This window comes from Artemia franciscana, chromosome 4, assembly GCF_032884065.1.
Source record: "Artemia franciscana chromosome 4, ASM3288406v1, whole genome shotgun sequence".
Classification (NCBI taxonomy): domain Eukaryota; kingdom Metazoa; phylum Arthropoda; class Branchiopoda; order Anostraca; family Artemiidae; genus Artemia; species Artemia franciscana.
In genome coordinates this window covers 34,470,219-34,489,533 of record NC_088866.1, presented here as the reverse complement: position 1 = coordinate 34,489,533, position 19,315 = coordinate 34,470,219, and the positions used below count along the sequence as shown (strand labels likewise).

General features: G+C 35.6%; 1 protein-coding gene across 7 annotated transcripts in view; it reads right to left on the bottom strand.

Moving 5' to 3' along the window:
* Nucleotides 1–299: 299 nt before the first annotated feature.
* Nucleotides 300–19,315, bottom strand: part of LOC136026341 (longitudinals lacking protein, isoforms F/I/K/T-like) — a 93,393-nt gene continuing 74,377 nt past the window's right edge. Inside the window, exons 5-6 of one of the 7 annotated variants that reach the window (XR_010617274.1) lie at nt 6,562–6,794; nt 543–666 (exon numbers count right to left, since the gene is read on the bottom strand). Coding sequence is in view for 6 of the 7 variants with exons in the window: in XM_065702844.1 (XP_065558916.1) it covers nt 14,800–14,981 (182 nt within the window). In the remaining variant the exon portion in view is untranslated. Of the gene's footprint in view, nt 667–5,942; nt 6,795–14,784; nt 14,982–17,945; nt 18,198–18,649; nt 18,882–19,315 lie in introns of those variants that run through there. The other 6 variants (XM_065702848.1, XM_065702847.1, XM_065702845.1 and 3 more) reach the window with 6 other exon arrangements.

Genomic DNA, 19,315 nt, shown 5'->3' with positions numbered 1-19,315 from the left:
CATTTAGCAGAATTTTCCTTTTAAAGTCCTTAAATATGTTCTAGCATACTTGCTGGGAAGACGGAAAAAATTACCCTAAACGGATTAACGCTTGAGCAATTTGGCCGCTTTGAGATTTCCCTGTGGTGCCACCCGCTTTGATTGACACGCTCACTGACAAAATGGATGTAAAATTTCTTTGCAGTCAAATGACAAATCGACGACTGGCCTCGATGATGGCTAGTCCCCTGGGAGAATTCGCTAATGGGTCCTTTATCTTTGTTACGGCCAGAAGACGTTGAAGCTCAAAAAATGATTTTTAAGGTATTGTATTTAGTTACAGCTTGATAATGGAGAAGCCATGACTTGAAAGTTCACTTTTATTATGCGTCAATACCTTTACCAAATCCAAAGTACTTCGGGTGTCGAAGCCCCATGTCAAAGGCAGAAACTTATCGCATAAAATTATTAATGAAGAATTTATACAGAAAATCACAACTTTGAGAAGTCATTGTGCTAGACCGTGGGAGCTTCTAATGTGTCTGCGTAAGTTCCCCTTTTGGCTGTAAGATGCAGGGCAATATGTACACTTGAATAGCCTCCGACCTCCACATTCGTACATCAAATGTTTTCTTAGTGAGCCTTTTTCGCAATAGTTTCGACCACAGCTTTGACAAATCCATTTACCTAGAAAAAAAATCAAATATCTTTATGCGCTTTCTCTAAACTTACCCTGAAGTCTCAGTAAATCTAATAGTTCTGATACCACTACGGTAGAGCTAGCTGTAACCCGTCCTCCTAACTTAGGTTGTCACATCAACACCTGTAGAGTACATTTGGCCCAAAATTTCGCAAATGTCCTTTTGCGAAACTTAGACTAACAAATGTCTGAGGCAGCCAAATATCCCGAGAGACGTGGGACAGTCCCAGATTTATGGGTCTTGTCCCCAGGCAGACATCAAGTTGTACCAACTTTCTTTGACAAAAAGTTCAACTTCTAAATACACTTAAAGTACCGAGGAACTCTAAATAATAAAAAAAATCCCCTTTACCAACTTAAGCTCAATTCATAACTGAAAATCACGATTTTCTAAGGTTTTTCTTTTGGCGGTTTCGAAATTATTATGTTTTTAAGGCATTGTCTCATTTTCATCAGTGTTGCCACTTTGAACCGTGAAAGTAAACAAGCAAAACAGATAAGTTAAATTTGACAGTACCCTTCGTCCGTAATAGGTCAAACCTCAACAGCATTTTGTTTCTCAAAGACAGCTCTACCTTCAGTGGAAAGCTAAACCTTTTGGTTCCGCTTATTTTTAGCTTAATTTTCGCTTATTCTTCAACAACATTCCTTTTTTTTCTATTTGGCTGACATCACTATCAAAATTTCATACGGAGATCTTTTTCATTAAAAATAGAACTACCGATTTACCTTGAATTTCCAAAGACATTTACGTTTGCATAAGTTTTCAGCTAATGAATTCTAACAATCTAATTTCTTTTCACTGTTCTTGATATTTTAAAAGTGGAAAGGTTGGTGTTTAAGTACAGTGGTTAACTTCAGAAATTTTTCCGATAAATGCTGTTGCGGTTGTGTCTATTCAGGCCAAATTTTTTTAAATTAGAGTTGATTATTGTTTCTCACGGGAATCAAAGGGTATTCGCATGGACAAATGCAAGGCTAGAGTCATTTAATCACATAAACAACCGAGTCTATTCTTCTAGCCGTTTACGCTTCGTCTTATTTGTTTAGTTTTGGCGAGAGAAGAAAAAAGAAAAGACGTTAGTTTTAGTACCAAGATTTTAGCAAACGTTTTTAGATTCAAACAAGATTTTAGTTTTTTAGCAAACGCGTAGTTAGTATTTTGGCCAAAATAGAGGCATTATGGCAATAGGGCCAAAACGATTCATTTATTAACTCTTTCATTGATCACCTTCAAGTACATTTATAAAAAGTGAAATATTTTAAAGAAAAGAATCCTGAATACAGCGACAGTGCCAGAATTTTAGCTGAGGAAGGGATCAAATATGTTTCAGGAGAAGAGGTTTAACTTTTAAACGGGTGTTTTATAGTCATTGTACGATGAATAAGCAGGCATATATATTTATTGGCAGATGTTTCCATTTTGGACATGGGAGTCTAAGCTCATCCGACCCCCCTCCTGACTTTACTAATATCAAAACAGTTGGTAGTGTTTTTGAAACTGCGACAGTCTATCGTAATATAATATATTTTCAAGTCATCCGATTCAATAGTAAATTTAAAAGCTTTTCCTTGAGAGCGTTTCTCTGTTCACTTATGAACGGTTTTATGCACATGCTTTAAAGTTTAGCCATTTCCAAATATTCTGCCTTGATTTCATGCCCCGCACCGGAAGTACTTTCAAATAATTATTTTCTCCTTCTTTTTTTTCTTTTACGTCGCAAAAAAAGACCCAGTTAAAGACAACAACCATACAAGGTGGGAATTAGAACAGCGTATGCTTCGTTCAAAAATCTTTCTAAGCATAAACAAAGAGAAAGTGAAAAATCACTATCCTTGAGCTCTGTGGTGAAGAGTTTTCACCACAGAGCTCAAGAGACAAAACCACAGAGCTGTGGTTTTGTCTATGATTACATTATTTCTTGATCGTGTGTCAGGAAGAAAAGACAAAAAAAAAACACCTTTTTTTTAACTGGATTGGCTTCCCTGTGTTCCTGTTTGAAATTTTAAGCCAATGAAAAGAGCGAAAACTTTTTGAGAAACAGGATTTGTATTAGTAGTTCTTTTGTCTCTCTGCCGCAGTAACGCTCATTTGAAAATAATCACAGCCGGGAGTTAATGAAGGGGAAAGATATTATTCCTAAATTTAGGATTTATGACACTTTCAGCAGGTTTTTGGCATCTTAAAGTTCTATAATGGACCGTCACCGAATTAAAGCGAAAGCCTTCAATTGTTAGTTAAGAGCTGGCAAAGACAGCGTTGCTCCGTAAAATTGGGCTTTCGCTTGCTAATTTTGGGACTCAAATAGATCTACGGTCCGAACGGCATTTGACTGTTTCTGGCATCGTTTAAAAGCCAATAAATAAAATATTTATTTTAAATTTAAAAATATTTATTATCTTAAAAACATTTATTTATAGTGTGAAACTGCAACACTGTATAAAAATAGAGCAGCTATCGATATTTTCAAGCAAACACATTTTTATTTCTAACAAATTTATATTTTGGTTTTGATGGGGATGGGTACGTGGAGAATATACATCAACATAAATTTGCCCCGGTTTTCTTCTATATACAAAATTGACTTCTGTTTCTCTTGCGTAAGAGATTTGTTAAGTGATCCCGCTGGTACCTGTCTGTGTACATGGAGGTACTACCATGCCATCTAACTTGTTTGTTGATTTACGTGTGCATTTACATTAGCTGTAGGTATCCCATTTTTAGATGAGGTTTTAGGTCCAGAGACCCTACCTGGGTATCAAAGAACTAACTTTAATTTTACTGCGCGTTTGAAGTACCAGGGGACTGAGCTTTGCTCAATGAAAACAAAGCAATTATTTTTAAAACCTAAATTTTATTTTATTATATTTGGCCAACCTTTTTCATATTAAATTTCAATGCACACAGACACTTGTTCAGTAAATTTTTGTAACAATTACCCCATATATTTGTGATTTCATTCATTTGAAAAAATGTTGAAAAAATTCGACTATGAAAAAAACAGTCCAATGAAAAATTCGAATAATGCCAATTCGACGCGCTATACACTGCGCTAAGCAGGTTTGTATACACTAATAAAGAAAACATAATTGTAAGAAACTCATACGAACTTGATGTCATTCGTACGAAAATATTTTTCCAAAATTAAGGCTCTATTCGAATTTTATCTAAGTCGTGACTTATATAGGTTGTTTTCACACAATAAGTAAAACCTTACCGAAGTTACAAATTTTCCTCAAAAATTTCAAAACAATCGAATGTGTGAATTCTCTTGCATACAAATTCGATGCATACAAATTTGGTTAACCTGGGTCGGAACGTTAAAGAATAGTGATGACGTGATCGCTGATCGCTACTCGCTCACCCTTGTAAGAGCTGGAACCAACTGTAAACTTTCAGGTTATTTGGTAAAATCTAAAAGAGTAGTATGCTCGGTTGAGTGCTTAGCTTGTAAGCTAAACTGAAAATAAGGAGAGATGACGGGACAAAGGTTTGAGGATGGAATTATTCAGTTGCCAAATTTTCCGAATATTTCTTCCGCAGTTCGAAAATTCTTGATCACAACAAAGGGGTTTGGCTTTCTGAATCAAAGTATTACAGATATCACAATGGTTTTTGAACCATTGAAGGCGATTCTAAAGGTTATTTCTTTTTCTCCAGCTTCTGAGAAGGCCTGGGTCATCCATGGATTTAAGAGAATTAGATAGAATTATTCGACATTATACAATTTTCGACATGAATGATGTTTTGTCCTTAGAAGAAACAAGACTGGCAACCAATATGAAAAATTTTCTGCTACGGTTTATTAGTGTCATATAACCAACTATTATGTAAGAAGTGGTTTCATGACTATATCTGAGGACAAAGATTGCTCAGTAAAAAACGTAATTGTTTCTATCTTATTGAAGTTTTAGATGTAGAACCACAAGTGAATATAGTACATACAACGACAATACAAGTTTGGACAGATTCATAAAAGGATTCAAACTCTAAGCATAACTCTATATTTCTGTAAGATATATCCAATGGGATTTCTACTAACTAGAAACTAAAACCAGACCTCGACTTAAGCGACCAGGAGTCTCTGCAGTGGTCCTTTAACGTCTGAGCCTTGATTTAGTTTCGTCAGTCCATCCCGATATTAGAAAAAAAATCTAATGTCACTTAGGAGAGAATCACAGCTCCTCAGAAAAGAAAAGAAACTAAAAATCATGTGTATCCAGACGGTGAATTCTGCGCAGCCCATGGAATCATTATATCTATCTCCAAACTACATTTCTGGATAGAACTCTCAAATACTGGGCAGAACAAGGCGACTGAAAAAAATCGTTCTTTCCAGCCTCCTAATCCGTTTTTCAGCAGGGTTGAGCTCCATATATGATGTATATGCGGTCGATGAACCCACTCAAACATGCCATTTTAGGAGCACCACCTTGTATAGCTGCCACTAAGACTCTGGCATTTTGCAAAATTCATTGGCGATAAATTGCAAGGTTGTATTAAAATCCCAGGATATTCAACAATGATTACTTATAGACTTAACATACTTTTTGACTATAATATTTAGTGGATATACGTTTCCAAAGATTTCAAGCTTATGATGACAATTTCAAGATCTCAAGGACACTCCCAAGGAGGGCCAGTCCTGCCAATATGTAGAATATAAAACACAAAAGTGCACGATGAGAGGTATAAGACTTGACAGTGGTGAAACATTAATTTTCTTTGAAATGCCATAGACCTGATACTGGTGAATTATCATTTTCGTAGTTGCTGATGTCCTCATTAAAAATCAGAGATCTAGCTTTTTTTACCATCCGAATAGGAGAATTCCACAAAACACGTAGAGGTTTATATGAGAGGCAAATGCAGATGACTAAAATAACAACAATGAATTAACTGATGGGGACAAGGTGAAAACAATTAAGACAGAAAATAGAACTTGAACTACATACATTAAATGAATAATGTTTATAAAAGCTACCGGAGGTGCTCCAAAAATAATGTTATGGGCAATGGACATAAAATCTCAAATTTCTGAGAAAAGAACACGATCTTCAAGATCCGAAGAGGCACATTATCCATATATCCAAAGCTTATAAGTTTAAACAACAGAATTTTGTAGAGCGCTTTTAACTGCGTTGGTTGAATTGTTGAAGATCTCGTGGTTGAATTGTAGAGTATGGCTGAATACTGCTCACAATCAAATTAAAAAAGAAAATTTTATAACTAAATTCAATTTATTAGATTTTATTACCAAAAATATAATAGCTGGAAGGAGGCAGGGTTACGCAGCTCTTTTCTTACAATATCAATAGCCACTGCTAAGATCTGCTATACTCATTTACATTGGCATGCAATAATAAAAAAGAAAAAGAAAAAAGATCAGAGTAGTATGCAGAGGAGAGGAAAAGGGTAAAGAAATTTACTCCTGACATAGGATTTTAGCCCCACATCCAATACCCAGGAGCTATCAGTAGTACTGGAGATACCCCACTTAACTTCTATCTTTTCGTAACAGAGTGATTTGAGCTCAACATAAACGGCAAACTTAACAAGCAATTTTTCTCCAAAAACTGGAATCTCATTAAGGTTTAATCAATTTTTTAGTATGTGCTAGAGGGCGAGTTAAGTTCGAGTGCAAATACTAAAGATAATGGCAGGTGCCGCTGGTCAAAAAAATTGTTGATTCTTTTGTTTTTTAGATTTTCATCACTCTTTTCCTTTATCTATTTACTTGCCGCATAAATACAAACACACAAAAAAAACATTAAGCTTACGACTTGTTCAAAATTGGCGTTTTAAATTTCAGCTATTCCAAAAGAATTATGTCAATCCATTGTCAAGGAATACAACAATTCCAGAGATAAAAACCACTTACTTCTGAGTTAATTTTTTATCGAACACACAAAATATACAAAAATAAAGAAGTTTATCAGCTATTTAGACTGTGACACAACTTTATATGCCGTGCTAAATTACATCTTTGACTATATTTATTGCCACAACAAATACAGACGAACTTTCTTCTGCCCCCACATTCATGTCGAGCGTGTCTTACTAAGGTTTGCTTCCTAGAATAATTTCGACCACAGTTTACACAGCTCCATTTACCTGAAAAATAGTCAATAGTTAAGGGTCAGTAAACAAATAGTATGAAAATGAAAATAAAGACATTTATAGTAAACACAGATCAACCTTTAAGAGGGCAATCACGATTTTCTTATTGGCGGGAGGTGGGTAAACAAGAAAAACTGCTATAAAGAGCTCTAATCTAAAGGAAACTATTATAATAGAGATGAACGAATTTACACTATTTTGAAATTTACTTACTTTTTGCAACATCACAGTATCATAAAGAAAGAATATATTTGTCCCGTTTACTGGCGTGAAGGTAAGCGAAAGGTATATGCAGTAAAACCTGTGATCACGTGGTAAAACTTTTCTGGCTATGAAAATAAAATTAGCTTTAGTAGGGCTTCCGAAATTATTCACAAAAAAATAAAACATTTTGGATATTTTGTTACTACTGGCCTTTTCCCGTTTTATGAAATTTTTAGGATCTTAGATCGTTTTTTTTTTTTTTTTTTTTAATTTTATTATTAGCCAATTTGATCTTCAGAACTATCTTTGGACCGTAACAAAACACTACCTGCATTCAAATCCAAGTCTTTGATTAAAATTTCATATGTCTTGCATATAGGTCAAGTACCCCCCCCCTCCAAACTAACGTTTGAGGTTTTCCATTCAAATTTTTTAACTGGAATATTTTCTAGTGCAATAGTCGACATTTAAAACCAATGTTTGACAGTCCAATTTGACAGAAGGTAATTGAGACTTTTTTTTTCAGGAAATTTCAGAAAATTCTCGGAAAAAATGAAACCGTCAAATTTAAATTGTGTTCCTGTTAAATATTCCCATTCAGAAATCGTGCCAAATTTCAATTTGGTCCACGATTGTTCTGCTTCAAACAAATGTCACATACAAACTGTCCAGATTCAGATAGCATGCTCTCGGATGAAATTCTTTTTGAATGGTAGTCATAGAAAACTTTACGGCTACGGAAATCTTTCTTTTAAACAATTTGTTCTTCATTTTCAACAGTATAATGAGTTTTGCGCCCAGTTTATGGTAGGTTCCAAAACATGAGCAGAATTTATAAATGTATTTGACAATCTCGAAGGTCTGTTTTAGTCTGATACCTAGAAGAGCTGATTGCGCATGTTCCACGTTTATCATGACTCATCAGGTATCTTACCTTGATTTGGGCTTGTGAGAGCTCCGTAAGGGCAGAGGCTCCCATCGTGACCTTGACTTTTTCCAAGCAAGGGTAAAGATGTGATTCTACTGCAATTGGGATAATCCAGGGTTCCAAAGTCTGATTTCTCCCCGTTTAAAAATTTTCTCTTAAAAGTTCACTCCCAGAAACTTCCCTCCCAACGGAAAATTCTTCCCGTAGAAAATGTCTCTCCCCCATAGACAATTACCCCACTAAAAATATCTGTGTACTTCTCAATAACCAATACAATGGATAAATTTCATAGCGCGTAGCCCTTCCTCCAGAATCGTGTGGGTCAAGTCATCCTCAAAGACATAGCTATTGAATGTTTCGACTATGCTGAACAAAGTGGCTGTATCAAAATTGTGTCGGACAACATCAGGGGAAAAGGGGCGTTGGAGGGCGGCTAGCTGCCCTCCAGTATTTTTTGTCACTTAAAAAGGGCACTAGAACATTTGGTTTCCGATCAAATGAGTCCTCTCGTGATCTTCTAGGATTACTGGTTCCATACAATCAGCCCTGGTTAAAAATAGTAAAAAAAGAAAACAACAAATAAACACACATCCGTGATCTTTCTACGGGTATAAAAGGCTAAATTACATAGAAACTCAATTATGGACAGTCAATTTTCAGATTTACATTTGTGTTTTGGGGTTCTATTTCAAACAAGTGGTTCAGCAGATTATAAAGGTAAATAACATAGAATGGGACTTTAAAGTCCTTACCAGTGGTACTGATCTCCATTTTGCGGCCCTTGAGCCAGGAAGTGCAATGGGGATGGGGCAGCTATCCTGTGATTGTGCACACCCTTCGTGTTTACCATTATCAGGTTTTTTCAGGTACCCATTTAGAGCTGTGTTACCTCTGGCTGAAGCTGCTTAGTCACGTTACTGATCCCAGTTTCAAACCGAATAAGTAGCGACATCAGGACTCGAACCCCTGCCCTCACGGACAAAGGATTTGGAGTTTAGCGTGCTAGTCTCTCGGCTAAGACGAGTAGGACATATTATAACATAAATGGATTCTCGCTAAAATCTGGCCTTGAGTACCCAGGCCGGTGGTCCTTGTAATCAAACATCAGAATTGTAGCTTGCTAATTTCGGGACTCAAAAACATCTATAGTGAGGATAGCAACCTACTTATTTTTGTACCTTGAGAAGACCAATAAATAAAATAGACGATAGCACCTTTTTTTATACAAAGTATAATATCAGTGGATACTTTTTAGTAAAAATAAATTTGTAATTCTTAAGATCTTATATTCTTGATTCTTAAAAGTGGAGGGGTGTACGCCCTACACTAACGTAGATTTATCCTCAGTTTTCTTCCATATATTCTACTAACTTCTATTCTAAGAGCAGCAGTATCTTTTATTGGCTTCTGGTTTTAGGAAGGATCATTGCACTTGTACCCTGTACGTAGGTACTACCATGCCGTATAAATTACTTTACAGAATTTCCTGGAAACTGAAAATAGCAGTTGGGACTCCAGTTTTAGGCACCTTGTATTCCTTGGGAGTCGGAGCTGGCAAGCAACTGTCCCAACTTGAGATCCAGAGAGGTCCTACCCAGGTACCAAAGAACCGACTTTAGTTTCAGCGAGATGAGTGTCACGAAGTTCAAATGTGTATGTCATACTATCAAAAAAGATAAACATCTCAATATTGAGTTTTCAATAATATCGGCATTTTTCAAATTTTGTCCAGCAATTTTTGAACAACTCTGTTTACCTAAGATAATACAGTTAAAAAACAAGTGAGAGGGGCTTGCAAAACAGTGAACAAAATAGAATATTCAAAAACAACATTTTTGCCACATATTTGGTGGCTGTCACGAGCGCATGATTAAGAGTACAAAGAATAAAAGAAAAGAAAAAATGAATGAAGTAGTGCTACCTGTCCCTTAAAAACATGCCGCCAGATCATTAAATATTGTTTGGCAGTTCTATCTGAAAGGCTATTCATTCTGATATGCAAAAAGAATTGTCCACTTTTAAAGCCTATAGAAATCATTTTGGGTCTTACCAAATTAAAATACTATTTGATGTCCTATTTCCGCATATATCTCCTAAGCTTTTGGCTTAAAAAAAATTGAAGCTTTTGGCTTTTGGGCGAAAATTTTCTCTCTGGCGAAACTTAAAAGTGACCCTTTTTACAAAGATTAATTAATAATATCAAAGCAAGAAAAACGAATATGATTTCAAAAAAAGGAACAGTTTCAAATTATAACATAGATAATCAAGAACTTAAGGAAGAATTTTAAATTTGAATCCCATGTTCTAGCCATGATTTCAATTCCCGAGAATTCATAAGGATATTTCCAGTGCGCATAAACAGACGCATATAGTACGTAGGACATGATAGATATTAATGAGCTGCAGGGCAACAGAGACAATGTTCTATTGATAATTTCTTAGGAATCACAGAGAAACTCCAACTGTGTCGGAAAAGAACTTTGGAACCCATGTTGGTAAATTTTTGGTTTGCTTCATGAATTTGCTAGACAAACATAACATTTGATACACCTTTTAACGCTTGCACTCTTGCCAGTGCAACTAAAGATTGAAGTAATTAGTTTTTTGTTCATTTTTAAAAGACATAAAATGCATATAAAACATTGCTTCCATTTTCTCTTTAAAGAATCATACAAAGCAAAAATTCAACATACAGAAACACTTCCAGGGCTTTTGAAGCGCTGAAATGTGCTTTTTACGACAAGATATATAGATTTTGTAAGCTTTATCTAACCTTTCCCAAAAAACCCCGCCCCTTCTGCGAACGTGCTTATCTTTTATTTTACGCAAACAAATCTGCTAATACATCTGTTAATCTTTTTTTTTTCTTTTTTTTTGACTACTCTGATAGCATATAACTACTGTCACATGTTTTGTATATATGTTACCGTGACTCTCCAAAATCTGATTAATGTCGACATTCACCGGTAAATGTCCGAAATTTTATTTTTCTCTACTTGGATTCAATTAGCTTTGCAACTCAGGTTTTTCAGTCTTATGGTAAGACTTACAGGTTTTTACAGTCTGGCTATGATGGTAAAAGTTAAAGTTAGGTTACATTATGTAAGTTTAGGCTAGATTAGGTTAAATATGATTAATAAGAAGTTCGTGGTAACGAACAGTAAGTAAGGAGCGACCCGGCTCAATAGCAACCGAAATTCTAAAAAAAAACTGAATTTTGATACGAATAGATAATCAAAAGAAACGTATTTTTATGCTGAACTTAAATATATAAATTTCATCAAGTTTAATTCTACCCATCGAAAGTTAAGAGCCTGAGAAAATTTTCCTTATTTTCGAAAAAAGAGGGAAACATGATCAGATTCAGCGTATCAGAGAGCCCTACTGTAGAGGTTTCAAGCCCCTATCCGCAGAAATGTGGAATTTTGTATTTTTTGCCAGAAGAAAGATCACATATACGTGTTTATTTTTTATTTTTTTCCAGGAGTGACCGTATCGACCCAGTGGTCTTAGAATACCGTGAGAGGGCTCATTCTAACGGAAATTAAAAGTTCTAGTGCCCTTTTTAAGTGACCAAATATTGGGGGACAACTAGGGATCCTCCCATGCTCATTTTTTCCCCTATGTCACCGGGTCAAAATTTTGAGATAGCTATTTTGGTTCAGCATTGTCGAAAAATCTAATAAGTATGTCTTTGAGGACGACTTAATCCCCCACAGTCCCCGAGGGAAGGGCTGCAAGTTATGAACTTTGCCCATGTTTACATATAGTATTGGTTATTGGGAAGTATACAGACGTTTTTCAGGGGGGATTTTTTCTGGTGGTGGGGGCTCGGGGGATGGTTGTTACGTGGGAGTCTATATAAAAATTAGCAAGATTTCTTAATATATTGAAGCCAGAGTGCATAAATGGCGCCCGTGGCAGCCTTCATATTGGCAGGCCCTTCACCCCAACACTAATTTGAAAAAAAACAAATCAGCAAACTTTTATATGTAGTCTAGGGCTAAATCCAGCAATTAAGGAGGTAGGAGGGCTAGGACGCACTCAAACTCGAAGCGACTCTGAATATCCAGTCTATACAAATGATCTAATAGCAATGAAGTAAGAATTTTGCTATCATAACTTTTTGCTCAGAAAAGGAAATGATCTCCTCGGGTACCTCTGGATCAAATTATCGATTCAAAAACGAAAACATATATCCTAGTCCTTCTTCTGGAAATGTTTCATTTACCTCCTAAGACTCCTAGGAGATGATCGAGTCAAAATATTCCGGTAACACTGAAATGCAAGTAACTGATCAACGACAAGTCCTAGAATGCGGTTAACATTATAATTATATAACCTTAATATATAACCTGTAATCTTATAAGCCTTATAATTAACCGTTTTAGTTCAGTGCTGTTTCGCAGGTGATTTCCTACTAATGGCAGAGCCAGGCGGACGACATGCATAAAAAAGCGAAAAGGTTTTCCTATTTACTATTTATGTTTAAGATGAAAAAAAAAAGAATTACCCTCTTCACCTGACACAAAATTTGAAGCCTACTAACACCCTTTTCTCCCCAAATAAAAAGAGGAAATAAAAAGGGAATTATTTTGAAAGTTCTCCAATTCCAGAGACAAAACGGGGCAGAATTATCAAAATTACGTTTAAAATTCGTCACCACTTTTACTTTTGAACCTACTGACTGTTTGCACCACGAGAAACATTAGCCTGGATTCAAGTTTCAGGTATCCTTTGTATAACGGTACTCGATTATTTAAAAAGCTGATGATTAGTCATTGGCTCGGATTTATGGACACTTACCTGCTGTATAGGTAAGTCCCCTTTCCCCCTTCTCATCACTGGTTACATAGCTTTCATATCATTAGCGTTAATTCATATCACTAAAAACAAATTTCATGTAAAAAAAAACTTTAAAAAAGGGTCTCTGTTGAAAGATTAAATGAAAATCTGTTGGGTCTTGTCTCAGTAAGACTATTCAATGCCTTGTTTATCTATATATTTAGGGTGGCGAACATGGTCCACGGGTCTCATTTCCGTAGCCCCTCCCGTGTCACTCTTTTGGCCACCTGTCTAAGCTTTAACCATCTGCGTCAAATTTAAGACCGCCAGTAGCATTGAATTCTTACTTCACTCATGAAAGTGGTTTTCACTTGCTTTCAGAGACCCTTTGACATCATTCGACTGTCATAAATCAAAGTTCAAGATTTCGCTTTCAAGTTCAACTTTGCGTCAGTAGAACGACTCTGATTAGTTGAAACTGATATCATGCAATCACTTTCATCCAATCAAAGACCATTCCACGCCACCGTTGGTTCAAATTTGAGATAAATGGTACAATTTGTAATATATGCATTTACAACGCATGCAAACAGAAAATACGCAATCGCACTGGTACTGGATGTTATTGCTTAATGCAAACGGAGGAAGGCTGAAAGAATGAAAGTAGACATAACAGAGGGCGAGTTTGATATATCAGAATTTAGTATGCACCTCAGCAAGACTCAAGCAAATCCATTTGAAGATCCACAAACAACTACAGGGTCACTCTTGCCAGTGAGCGCTATTAGGGCTATATCATCTTTAAGCATACCACCTGCTAACAGCTTTTCCGCCTTTATGATACATTCTTAGTTTATGCTTTATTGAGATTATGATTGATAGTTATATATTCAAACTTAAGCATTAAGAGCAGGGGCTTAGACGGTGCGAAACTTTCTCATACTTAGCATAATTTATTTTTGTTGTAAGCTCTAACATTGCTCTTCGCTTTCATTTGAAAAAAAAAACATATTCATAGTCACAGAGTTAAAAAAAAAACTTCCAAATTTTGTAACACAGAAAAAAATTCTATGTTGGACACGCTCGACCAACATACTTGAGACCAAATCTGCTCTAATAAATCAGAAACGAAAACTAAACAAAGACTGGCCAATGAACATGCCCTCACTTTGCTGCGCCTCAGTTAACGGCTCCAGAGTTCATAATTTATTTTTCACCCAATAAACAACGAAAACGTCAAGTATTCATACGAAAAACAAAATATTTGCATTTCAATACTGTAAAAGAATTATTAACCCTGTTAATGAAAATAGGTTTCAATAAAATTCGTAATTAATAAAAACTCTGGAAACCCAGAAGATTGGGTTCAAAGTCTGTCTTAGTAGAAAATTTCAAACTGCAACTCGCCTCAGGCATCTATAACCAAAGGCTAAACAATCGCTTTTTTAACATTCTGCAATGCGAAGATATCAAACTATTCAATAGCAAGAAGAACTCCCTAGAAAGTTTGCGAGAAAGAAGAATATTTTTCAGGGGATAAAATTTGGTTGTCAAAGAAACTTTCTTCTTAGGGACCCCTAACCAGTTCTTTATTCCTAGTACTGAACAAAAAAGAATAAAATAGGTAGGGATTCATTAGAAATTGTAAAGCTTTTCTCTGCTGACTCTAAAATTGGGAGTTCTCTCGAAAATTATTCCAAAATGTTCTTCCTATATTGTCATTTGCAAAAGCAAACTAAAAGGAGAATTCTTGGTAAATCTTTTGATTATTAACAATCAAGATTCGCACCGGATGACAGAGGATGCTCAGCAGGGGTGAAGCTAGGGTTTAGAGTTGGGGGGGGGATAAAAAATGTGCCGATAAAATCGTCAAGTGTGCCGACAAATGCGAACACATAAGCAAAATTAGGACGAAGACTCCTTGGAACTTTGGGGTGAGAGGGGTAATCACCTCCCTTATCTCCGCTTAGCTGCGCCCCAGATGGTCAGCCCCTTGATTAAAACAGTTGCTATTGAACTGAACAGTAAAAATAAAAAGAATATTTATTGAGAAGAAACATACATATTAACAAATTGCATGGTTTAATAGTTACTTCGATTATGACACAACTTAAAGTGCCTTGCCAAATAAGATCTCTGTCTATAAGAATTTCCGCAACGCAAGCAGGCGAATAGTTTTCTGCCCCCACATTCATGTTTAGCATGTCTTATTAAATTTTGCTTCCAAGAATATTTTCGCCCACAGTTTGAACAGCTCCATTTACCTGAAATAAAACAATGAATAAATTGGTAAACAAAGAGTAAAGCTGATATTTGAAGACATACAGTGGTAAAAGAGCTCAGACAGGGAGTGTTCCCTTATTTTAACATTTCTATATTACCTTTTTAACCATGCAACGTATATAATCTCTCCGCAACACTCTAGGATCTGTTAATACGAAATCAATAACTAATAATATCTACGCATACTAATAATAATTCAAAATAATATATATGCGTAATATTTTTACAATAAAGTTCAACTTATCTGAAACATTCGAGAAAAATTGCAAATTAGACAAGAACTGAAGTATCTTTAAACCAAATGATTTGAGGAATGACACCTCGTAATTACATACAAAGAAAGAAAATTTTCCGGTAGGGGAAGTTGGAGGCCTGGGAATTTTTACGGGGTGGGGAGCAAAGGCTTAAAATGACTTTTTTGTCAGAAAGGTGGCACATTTTTTCACATGTAATGTCATTTAATAATGTCTTCCAGAATAGTAAGGGTAATAGTTAGACTATTTGCTTTTGTCTTACGAGTACTTTTGCTCATAATTTCATCAAGTTTGAAACAGGATACCTTCAGAAAAAAAAACGATAAGAAATTTTCTAAGTAAAAGCAAAGAGTAGTTAAAACAAAACAAGTAGACATTACCTCATATTTGACAGATATGTACCACCACAACCTTGAGCATACGATCATCTGAAGGAAGTTATCGCCTTCCTAGCTGCTCTTAATCTTCCACTATTTTTAAAGGAATTTTACTAGGGCTTCTAACTAATTTACAGAGTATGGACTTCACAGTTCATACACAAGTTGGTGAACGTAATCTACAAACCTGTGTAGTACTTATGTGTTTATAGACCACGAGTCTCCAAAAATGATGCTTGAACCTCCATTCTTAGAAACTGCACCGTAAGTCTCAAATTCAAACCAACATTCTCATTTTTTTTGTATAAATAAGTTTTTTCAAAATTTTCTCTGTCGATTCTTAAATTGTTATTTGTATATGGTTTCACCTAGAGTATAAGGATATATCTTTAGAAATATCCTTATTTTGGCTTTAGATCTAGCCATTTTCGACGGAATGTTCTGAAAAAGGAGACATAGATACACGTAAGCAGAAGACAGAATATCTATAGCAAATTGCTTGAGTGAATGGGTTAATTGGTTCCAGAGGTATTATGTCTGTGTGGCTAAGTCCATTCAAAGTATCTAGAGAGAATAACATGGCAGGGTAAACAATCCCTTTTAGAACAAACTTACTAGGGATAGTCCACCACTTTCCAAAAAAAATCGTTTAACACTTAAGAATAAGGTACACTTCATCTAGGTAAATTTAGAAGGTTTTGGGAGTTTATATTTGAGTTGATTCCCAAAGTTTATCGCCAAATCCACGAGATTTTCAGGAGTCAACTCAAATATCAACACCTGAAACTCTTTGAAGCCTTTATTTACCTAGTTCCAGTACTGTATCTAGTTGCAAACCCAGTAAAAGACAGTCTGAGCCGTTAAATTGTCAAACTTCGTAGTAAAAACGGGGGGAGGGCTCCAAATTTTATAGTACCCAACATCACAAGTGGATTTCTGTCAACGAAAACGAGCAGTTCAAATCAAACTAGGCTTCACAGATCCATTAGGTCTCTTAAAGCTGATACGATTTCCTGAGACTAGATCTGCAGTATTTTCCCTGCTTTCAAAACTCATTTATAATCGCATATAATTTGCCTGGGTCTCAATTAGGTTGTTGAGACATAGCTTGCGAAAATAATTTTAGATAACTTGTTAAAGTGATAAGAAAAAAAAAAAAAAAAAAGTAAGAGAGAGGGCATGCGTATGTGATGTAGGCCAAACATTGACTACGATTGGAAAGAAGAGATAAAATTTATAAATCCAACGGATATGAATAAACATTCAACAAACAGACCCCAAAACCTTTTGACGGAAGTGTATCCAGGACAAAACAGCTCGCTTACAAAACGGGGTTGAGGTCAGTACAACGGTTGAAAAGAAAAGTTCTTGGAGTCTTCAAAGAAGTTTCATTTGGAGTAGAAGAAGATACTTCCTTCTGCCTTATTTACTCGCTCTTCCTAGGGTATATCCAAGTGTCATGTATTAATCAAACCAAATTTTCGGTCTAAAAATAGCGTAATCAAAGAGTCTAGCCGTCTTGCTGTCATGCGAGTGCCACGTTAACTCGAGGCCTATTAATTATAGCTAGATCTTCGTTCCTTACATTAAATTGGCCCAACCAATATAACCCTATTTGTACAATCTCGACCATCAAAGTCACATGATAAAAAAAAGATATTGCTGACAAGGATGAAATCCATGGCATCAAAAAGTTACTACTGTTTCCGTCAGCGGGTTCGACAAGGGCAAATTCCACGATTGATACCTTCCATTCAGTCATTGATCCTATACTGGAATTCTATAATTGACATCTTCCCAACTTAAACAAGACGTATAAGTCTTATTATTCAATTTTAGTCATATCCCATAAGTCCACTTCAAATTATTTTAATTAATCGCTAAAAATTTCAAAATGGTAGTTATCCTTTAACGTTACAACGTTTCACACAATAATTTTCTGATTATAACAAACATTAAAAGCATTAGGGTCACATGAAGTGGAAAAAAACACCAATGAGGGCCGATCCATAGCTCTTTTTCAAGGCTACAGAAAGCTTTAAGCCGGATTACAGCCAGAAAGCAAGGAGTCCCGGGATCAAAACGCTAAACAAAGGCTATGTGGGAAAATAGACCAATCTTGCTCACTTCACGGTTTTCAGCATTTGGCAATGTCATACTATCAAGAAGAATTAATTTCATACATAAGCCATCTCAGACCTGTTATTTCTGGTTCGTTATAAGTTCAAGCCTGTAAATATTTGACTAAGATGGGGATAAAAAAAAAAACAAAAAAAAAAAAACAAAGGTAAAGTCTGTTATTGAGAAATTCCAGTCAGAATTTTGAGATTTTTTATTTAAAAAAAAAAACTAAACAGATAAATTGCTTCGACAGAAGACATATTTTAGCTGCTACTTTGACTGTGACACAACTTAAAATGTTTTGCCAAATAACATCTTTGACTATAAGAATTTCCACAATGCGTACATGCGAATTGTTTTCTGCCCCCACATTCATGTCGAGCATGTCTTATTAAAGTTTGCTTCCAGGAATAATTTCGCCCACAGTCCATACAGCTCCATTTACCTGAAAAATATTCAATAATTAAGAGGCAATAATTAAACAATTTTTTTTTTCTTAGAGGCTCATACAAAATCTAAAAAATCAGCCAATTCAACTATATTTGGAACACGATTTTACGCAGTAACTTTGAGGGATTTCTCATAGCCACAAGTGCCCTCACAAAGTTTTCTAGAAGGAGAAGCAAGGGGTTGAGGGCAAACCTGAAATTTTTGCACTTTTGGTATAAATTTAGTCATCCAAAGGGAAAGGGTTGAGGGGAAATATAGAGCCCGATCATCTTCCACAAGACCCTTTTTCCTCCCCCATCTTACAGGTGCCTTTGCTTGTAGCGTCAACAAATCAGAAAAAAAGATTACTCAAACCTCCTAGATCAAAGAAGAAAACACTAAATTATTTCTTAAAGATTAACGTTTAGTGTAACTTCATGAACCTGGCTCCTATCAAAAATATTAAACTAAGATATATATTAGTTTATTCAGGAAATCTTATATATACACCAATAATTCTAGCTACTATTTAAACCATAACAAGACCTGACATGTCTTTTCAAACTCCATCTCTGACTATAAGCGCATCCACAACGCAAACAGGCAAAGTGTTTTTTCCCACCACATTCATATTTGGCATGTTTTTGCAGGTTTCGTTTCCAAGCATAGTTCCGTCCACAGTTTGAACAGCTCCATTTACCTAAAATATATAGACAAGAAGATAAATGACTGGATTTTGAGTTTACGTGACAGAGGATAAAGCTAAAATGTTCAGAAATTTCAGCCTCAAAAAGGAGGTAAAACAAAGAAAGAAACCTCCTAATTTTGAAAAACCTTATACCCTTCTCCACGAGGTCTGGCCTGGTTTGCAGTTCCATTTCAAAAGCTATTTTTTTTTTCAATTCTGGAGTAAAAAAAAGCCATTTCGTCATTGATGAGATAAATATCAGATCAACCCCGACAACTAATGCCGATAATGCAAGCCATTTGATTAGTAGTTCTGTTAATATCTTCGGCCACAAAAAAATTAAATGTATATAATAAAAACCGGCTTATTTATTTGATAACGGTTTGGTTATATTCACAAAACTAGTTAGGCTGGTATAATACGAGCTTGATAACCAAGAGGAGGTC